The 8530-nt window shown below is 42.5% G+C and overlaps 1 gene segment (V, D, J or C); it reads left to right on the top strand.

Moving 5' to 3' along the window:
• The first annotated feature begins 1160 nt into the window (after nt 1-1160).
• On the top strand, nt 1161-5567 carry LOC132591370 (immunoglobulin lambda variable 3-19-like). The segment is given in 3 exon segments: nt 1161-1273; nt 5076-5086; nt 5239-5567. Coding segments are annotated over 3 exon segments (453 nt in total).
• The last annotated feature ends 2963 nt before the right edge of the window (nt 5568-8530 follow it).

Raw genomic sequence — 8530 nt, 5'->3', positions numbered from 1 at the left:
GAAACCTGGACAGGCTCCTCGATTTGTGTGGTATGACAGCTCCAGCACCAGGGGAGACGGAATTCCAGATCGGTTCACTGGTTCTTCCTCTGGGAACACCGGCTATTTAACTATCACTAACATCCAGGCTGAAGATGAGGCCATTTATTACTGTTGCGCCTGGGAGTACAATATCTTTAAGGGGTATCACAGTGGTACAATCTAATGGGGAACTGAGACAAAAACTTTCTCTCTTCTTTCTTAGAGAAGGGGAAACTGAATCACTCATGGACATAACTCTGCATGATTGAGGTTTGCCTGCTCTATACCTAGAAATGAGGACACCCTTTTCCCAATGCCTTCTCTCTCTCTCTCTCTCTCTCTCTCCTTTTTTTATTTTTATAAACATCAAATAGAAATACAATACACTACAAATATCCCCTTTGACTTCCCTCCCCCTCTTTTGTGGTTTCATACTGCATCGCCTTTCTAATTCCAATCCTATATAATAAAGTCCAAGTGTCTCTGCGTCCAGTCCCTGTGTCCCTGGGTTTGCGCTACTGCGCATGTGCCCCATGGACAGCCGTTGGGACTTGGGATGCAGAAACACTTGGACGCCGGCGCCGCGGCTGCCGTGGCCGACGCATCCACGACGCCCCCCGCGGCCGCTGTGCCCCCCGACGACGATGAGGAGGAGCCTGGTCTGGCTCCTGCAGCCGCCGCCGTGGCCCCGGAGCCCGATGCCACCATCTTGGTCCGCCGCCGCCTCCTCCTCACAACCCTCCCTGGCCCGTGAGAGGAGCGGCGGGGCCGCGGCCTTCCCTCCCTCTCTGCGCTCGACCACGGGGCACGACAGGAGAGCGAGTTTGTTTACCTGCATTCCCAGCGCCCCCCGCAGCCAAGCGCAGAGAGGGGGGGAACGCTGCGGGCCCGCCACTCCTCTCACATATGTTCTAGCGCCCCGACACCTCTCCTTCTCCCAGAGGCGCCCATGGTGGCAGGCAACCAAGGGGTGGAAAAGAGGCGGTGGTGGGTGGATCCCGGGGCCGGCGAGCCTCCTCCCTGTAGGCCTGGCTGAGGGGGCGGCGCCCCGGCCCTGGCTTCTCCTATAGCTGAGCACCGGGGTTGCGATCCAGCCTTGCCATTGCCGCTGCCGAGACGCGCTTCGGGCCGCTGCCGCGATGGACCTGCAGATCCTGGAGCTCTGTGTGCGGGTGCTGAGCCTGGCTCGCGGCGGCCTCTGGCTCTACACGCACCCGCTGCTCAAGATGCTGCTGCTGCCCCAGCGAAGCAGGTGCCCCACCGGGTCGGGGGTCGGGTTCCTAGCGGCGTGTATGCGTGTCGTGCATACGCACACTCGCGTGTACCAAGGGGTTGAAGGAAGACAAGAGGTCTGCTCTAGAGATCAAGATGAGAGACTTTTTAGAACAGAATGGGGGGAAATGGTTGAATATATGAAGATGTATTAAAAGCATTAGCAGCACTGACATAAACATGTGCAGTAAGAAACAATTAAAAGGGGTTATATAGGCAAAATTTGTAAATAGGTTTGAATTGGATATGCAGTAAGATATCCAATAAGTAACTACTGGGGTGGGGGGAGCAAAGTCGAAGAAAATGCAGATTGGTTTTGTATAGATTTATTTTTGTTGTTAAAATAATTGTAAAATGTGAAAGTGGAAAATAAAATGATATATATAAAACAATATAAAGATGTTGCAGACACAATTCTCCATGTTGGTGAATCAGGAGATAGAATGGAAAATAAAGCAGATGAGACAAAAGAATTTCGAATCGGCAAATAAAACAGGGAAACTGTTGGCTTGGCAATTGAGAAAACGTCAAAATCAAAGTGTAATAAATGAAATCAAAATTGAAGAAGAAGTGACGGAAGATCCAAAGGAAATTAGAAAAGCCTTTCAAAGATATTATAAAAATCTATATAGCAAAGGAAAAGAAGAAGCTAGAAAGATAAAAGAATATTTGGAGAAATATAAATTAAAGCAAATTCCCAAAAAAGAGAGAAGTAAATTAAACGCTTCAATAACTGCACAAGAGGTTCAAATTGCGATAAAGAAAATGAAACAAGGAAAAGCTCCAGGTCCGGATGGGCTCTCAGCAAAATATTACAAAGTGTTAAATGGACAATTAATACCTATCTTAGTAGAAGTAATGAATAATATATTCAGAGGAGGAAAGATCCCAAATACTTGGAAAGAAGCATACATAACATTGATTCCGAAGCCAGGCTCAGATGGTTTGGACGTGAAAAACTACAGACCAATTTCATTATTGAACAATGATTATAAGCTTTTTGCAGACATAATGGCAACAAGATTGAAAGAGATATTGAAGGAATTGATTCATAAAGACTAAGCAGGATTTCTACCTGGTCGACAATTAAAGGACAACGTAAGACACATTATAGATGTAATAGAATATTTGGAGACCAGAATAGACAAACCTGCGGTTCTAATGTTTATTGATGCAGAGAAAGCTTTTGATAATATATCTTGGCAGTTTATGAAGAAGAACCTGGAATTGATGAAATTAGGGGGACCCTTCCTGAAAGGAATAGATGTGATTTATTCGGAACAAAGAGCAAAATTGATAATAAACAATGTTTTAACAGATTACTTCGAAATTACGAAAGGGACTAGACAAGGATGTCCGTTATCACCGTTATTGTTCATCATGGTCCTGGAAGTATTATTGAACAGAATTAGATAAACCCAAACAATTAAAGGAATCAAAGTAGGTGCAAAAGAATTTAAATTAAAAGCTTTCGCGGATGATTTAGTTTTGACCTTGGAAAACCCTAAAGAAAGTGTTGCAGAAGTGATAGAAGTAATCGAAGAATTTGGACAATTGACGGGATTTAAATTAAATAAACAAAAAAAGAAGAAGATGATTAAAAATTTAGAAAAAGAAGAGAAGGAAGAATTACAACAAAGATATGGTATTGCAATTGCAAAAAAGGTACAATATTTGGGAATATGGATGACAGCAAAAAACATAAACCTATTTAATGACAACTATGAATTAGTATGGAAAGAGATAAAGAAAGATTTAGAAACATGGAACAGAATGAAGTTGTCGTTCCTGGGGAGAATAGCAGCAATAAAGATGAATGTATTACCCAAAATGTTATTCCTGTTTCAAACAATTCCTATAATAAAGGGGACAGGACAATTCAAAGAATGGCAAAAAGTTTTGCAAAGATTTGTCTGGCAGGGGAAGAAACCAAGAATAAAATATAAAATTTTGGTCGATAGGAAAGAAAGAGGTGGATTCTCCATGCCAGACAAAGGGTCCAAATTTCAAATAGAGTTGCTGGAAGGTAGAACAAAATTGTTGTCTAAAATGTATAATCTGTTGCTAGAATGGTATACAAAAGATGAAATGACAAAGGAGGTGATGATAAAATGGGCAAAAGATTTTGGGCATAATATTGAATATGATGCGTGGTTGAAATTATGGAATCAAACATTAAAATTTACTGCATGTACCGCCCTGAAAGAAAATGTTTGGAAGATTATATATAGATGGCACCTAACCCCAGTGAAACTATCTAGAATGTATAGAATGAGTAATAGATTGTGCTGGAAATGTAATGAGAAGGAAGGAGATTTTTATCATATGTGGTGGAAATGCGAAATGCAAAAAAGTGAAAGAATTTTGGGAAAGGATATATAATGAACTGAAAAAGATTTTTAAATATACTTTCCCCAAAAAACCAGAAGCATTTCTGTTAGGAATTACAGGACAAGAGATTACAAAGGATAACATATTATTTTTGTATGTGACAACCGCGGCTAGGACATTGTTAGCTCAAAAGTGGAAAACTCAGGATTTACCGACGATTGAAGAGTGGCAGACAAAAATGATGGACTATGCAGAATTAGCGAGACTGACTAGCAGGATCCGGAACCAGGGGAAAGCAAGGTTTCAAAGAGACTGGAGTAAATTTGTGGATTATATGGAAAAGAACTGTAGAAGTTTAAAGACACTTGCAGGGGTGAAATAAATCCTACAAATTGACATTAAATGGGAAATATAAAGGAACTGCGAGATATAAACTGATTAGAAAACCAAATGAGGGGAGGGAGGGAAGTCAAGCTCGGCGGAGCATTGCCAATGAGAGATTGTGAGAGAATTTAAAAAGATTGATGTATGGTATTTTTTTTATGTTTGTCTGTTTTGTTTAATGTTTTTAAATGTGTTTTAATTGGAAAATCTAATAAATTGCTTTTTTTAAAAAAACAAAGAGTTTCAAGGGCTGAAAAGAAATCAATCCCCATCATTTTGCTGGCTCCCTACACCTGGGAAGAAAGGATGATGTGCTGGCTTCTTTCCACAGGGAGTGTTTAAATAGTTATTGTCTTGCATTTCCTGGTTTTCTTGAGGAGAAAAGGTCAATTGTTTCTGCCTAAAATTCACATTTCCAGATCTGAGAAGATATATTGATGTAAAACACCCCTCCTCCCTTGAATCAGAAGAATCTGCATTACAGTTTTTTCAAACTGTTTTGGAGGACTTGTGCAGGAAACCAGCTTTCCCCCATGTTGATATTTGGAAGAAGGAAAGTGATGGGGCAATGTACTAGAAAGTGTGGGAGAACATTTCTTTGACACAATGCCATCTAACCTCCCTGCAACTAAATCACAACAAAAATCAATCCATTTTCCAGGATTCTTATTCTGATCTCAATCATTTACTACCTGATTCTTTTTTAAACTGGAGGTGCCAGCGACTGTCTCTTGCACATGCACATATCATTTACCACTTTGCTGTGAGCCCATCTCTTTCTCTCTTCCCCTGAGTGACATTCCCAATCTGCCTTGATCTACTTCAGGTTCCCCCCCCCCCTCTCCAAATCAGTCCTAATGCATCTGGTTGACCTACTTAATCATGGATTCCAAATAGAGACATGCAGTTCTAGCAGAGCCACTGAGCACAGTTTGGATTTGCATGAAGCGGCCATTCATCAGTTCCAGGGCATTTAAGAAGCAAAAGGCTGAGGTCCCAACCAGTTGCCTGTTTGGATACGAGAGTTCACCATGGCCTGGACTCTGTTTTTTTCTGGCCCTTCTCAGTTACTGCTCAGGTAAGGATGTGAAGGAATAACATTTATTTTGCCTTGGAGCCAACAGCACAATCATCTATAATATATATTCATCATAGAAACATGATGCTTTTCTGATATTATTGTAGGGCAGAGAATGCGTGGAGTCTTTTTGAACCTCCTCTCCTCCAAAGGTGTCACTTCACAGGCAACGTTGACTCAGCCACCCTTCCAGTCTGTGTCCCTGGGCCAAACTGTGGAACTCTCCTGCTCCCAAAGTGGTGGTGGTGATTCTTCATACACATTTGGCTGGTATCAACAGAGACCTGGGCAGGCTCCTCGCTTTGTGTTTGCTGGTACCAGCACCCGGGGAGAAGGGATCCCAGATCGGTTCACTGGCTCTGAATCTGGGAACACTGGCTATTTGACCATCTCCAACATCCAGATTGAAGACGAGGCAGTTTATTACTGTGCTACTGATGAGGAATCAGGTGGCTACAAGTTTCACGATGGTGCAATCTAATGGAGAACTGAGACAAAAACCTTCACTCTCCCTCCCTAAAGCAAGGAAACCACAACATTACATAAGAGCAGGGTTGGGCCTGAATGATTTTTTCTCTGCTTAATGGTTTTTTAACAAGAACTTGGAAAAATATTGGTTGATTTAACAGTGCTTTTTTTCCCTTTAAAAATGTTTAGGGGTACTCTCATTTTCCCACTCATATTGAAATAATGCCCCTCAATGAGGCCAAACTTAGATTCACAAAATGTTTAGGGATATGCATACCCCTGCGTACCCCCAGAAAAAAAAGCACTGGATATAAAGACATGGATGCTGTTAGAAAAACCACCTCACCTTAAATACCATAGCAAAAATATGCCATCTAATAACAACAGTGTACAGTTTGGGGGTGATCTTAATGACCAGATCAAAGCTGCAGTTACAGGCCCTCTCTCCTACGCAGTTGGTGCTGTGGTCTAAACCACTGAGCCTCTTGGGTTTGCCGATCAGAGGTCGGTGGTTTGAATCCCCCTGATGGAGTGAGCTCCTGTTGCTCTGTCCCAGCTCCTGCCAACCTAGCAGTTCGAAAGCACACCAGTGCAAGTAGATAAATAGGTACCGCTGTGGTGGGAAGGTAAACGGTGTTTCCATGCACTTTGGTTTCCGTCACGGTGTCCAGTTGCACCAGAAGCGGTTTAGTCCTGCTGGGCACATGACCCGGAAAGCTTTCTGCAGACAAACGCCAGTTCCCTTGAAAGCGAGTTGAGCACCACAACCCTATAGTCTCATTTGACTGGACTTAACCTGAGCCTAGGGCTTGCTGATCAAAAGGTCGGCGGTTCGAATCCCTGTGACGGGGTGAGCTCCCGTTGCTTGGTCCCAGCTCCTGCCAACCTAGCAGTTCGAAAGCACGTCAAAATGCAAGTAGATAAATAGGTACTGCTACAGCGGGAAGGTAAACGGCATTTCCGTGTGCTGCTCTGGTTCACCAGAAACTGCTTTGTCATGCTGGCCACATGACCTGGAAGCTGTACGCCGGCTCCCTCGGCCAATAATGCGAGATGAACGCGCAACCCCAGAGTCGGTCACGACTGGACCTAATGGTCAGGGGTCCCTTTACCTTTACCTTTTAACCATCCAGGGGTCCTTTTTCTTTACCTTTTACCTACCAATATCTGATGGTCTCAACAAAGGATGCTTTACACAGGTTCATCTGTTTTGCAACCTCTCCTGTGCTCCCAGCATCCCCGGCTGTCTGAGTTTTGTGTTCGGGAACAGTGGGTTTTACCCGCTTTACCTGCCATAGGTGTGAGATCTATCTACACAAATGGTATGGAAACCCTCACGTATCCTCATGTGACGTTGTGTCCAAATTTGAACACAATCGGTCAAGCGGTTTCGGTGAAAAGTGGAGACCAACAAACATGCCCCTTTTACATTTTTATATATACAGTGGTGCCTCAACTTACGAATTTAATCCGTTCCGAAGGCACCTTTGTAGGTCGAAAAATTCGTAAGTCGAAAAGCGCCATTGGAAACACGATTTCCCATAGGAATGCATTGGAAACTGAAAAATTCATAAGTCGAAGCAACCCCATCTAAAAATTGGTAAGCCACAAAAACCCTATCTAAAACCGCCGTGGTTTCCGTTCCGATGTCGAGAAATTCGTAAGCGTGCAGCCATTTGCCCCACTTGTAAGTCGAAAAATTTGGTTGTCGAGTCGTTCGTAAGTCGAGGTACCACTGTATAGATGAAATTCACAATGTAATCCAATAAAATGTAATATGTAAGAAATGAAACAAGCAATGAAAATACAATTAAACGTGAAGCATCTCACACAGAACATTACAATTACTATAATAGGCAGAAAAATTATTAAGCACCCATCCTTAAGACCCTTGGCAATTTCATATGCACAATTTGCAGACTTAACATATAGAATAAGAGAACAAGAAGAACATACATGTTTAAAGAAGACTGGAAATGTTTATTAAATATATGGGAAATAATTGTGTACAGCTAAAAACGCTGGCGGCATTTAGATAAACTCAGCAGTGTAAACAAGTTTTGATGGGTGCAATAATGGAATACTGAATGGCATAGTTTTTTTAAAACGTGCAGGGATTTATGATATGCAAAATGAACCATGGAAAGAGAAGAAGGGAAGTCATTGGTACCTTAAGGATGTAAAATGAGTATTTTAAATGGTAAAACAACCCACTTGGAAATTGCCCAGGGTCTTTTATACGTGTGTGTGTGTGTGTGAGAGAGAGAGAGAGAGAGAGACCCTGGACAAATCTTACCACTCACTTCCAGGCCCTGAGAAACTTTGCCATGGGAACTTTGCTGTTGTTAGAGCTGCAAACTCTGCAATCCTGTCTTTAATCTTTAGGGGGCGTTGTTGGTCCACTTATACCAGATGTAGCAAAATTATATGACCAGATAAACTTCCTGCAACTGCGGTGTGAAGTGAAACAGAAGAATGCTCTTTATGCGTGAGTAAATCTCCTGTGCCTTCCAACTCATTCAGGTGCTAATATTCTGCATCTCTAATCTAGAATATGAGACACTGGGCTGACCAAAGGGGGAACAATTGGTGCTCCAGGTGTTACTGACCTACAAGTCCCATCAGCCCCACCCCAGACAGCTTGGCCAATGGCCAGAATTGCTGGGTACTGTAGACAGAGCCAAAGGTTCCCCACACCTGGTGAACATGGTGTGTGGGGGGGAAATAATAAGAATAAACGCTTATTTTGGCTCCCATTCAACATATAATGCAATCAGGTGCCAAAATGTTTTACATATTATGCATAAACTAAGCCATTCAGTATTCCATTATTACATCCATCAAAACTTATTTACACTGTTGAATTTATCTTAATGCTGCCAACGTTTTCAAGTGTACACAATTTCCCCCCGTATATTCAATAAACATTTTCCAATCTTCTTTAGACGTATGTTCCTCTTGCTCTCTTATTCTATA

This window comes from Zootoca vivipara, chromosome 17, assembly GCF_963506605.1.
Source record: "Zootoca vivipara chromosome 17, rZooViv1.1, whole genome shotgun sequence".
Classification (NCBI taxonomy): domain Eukaryota; kingdom Metazoa; phylum Chordata; class Lepidosauria; order Squamata; family Lacertidae; genus Zootoca; species Zootoca vivipara.
This window is presented reverse-complemented; position numbering and strand designations above follow the sequence as displayed.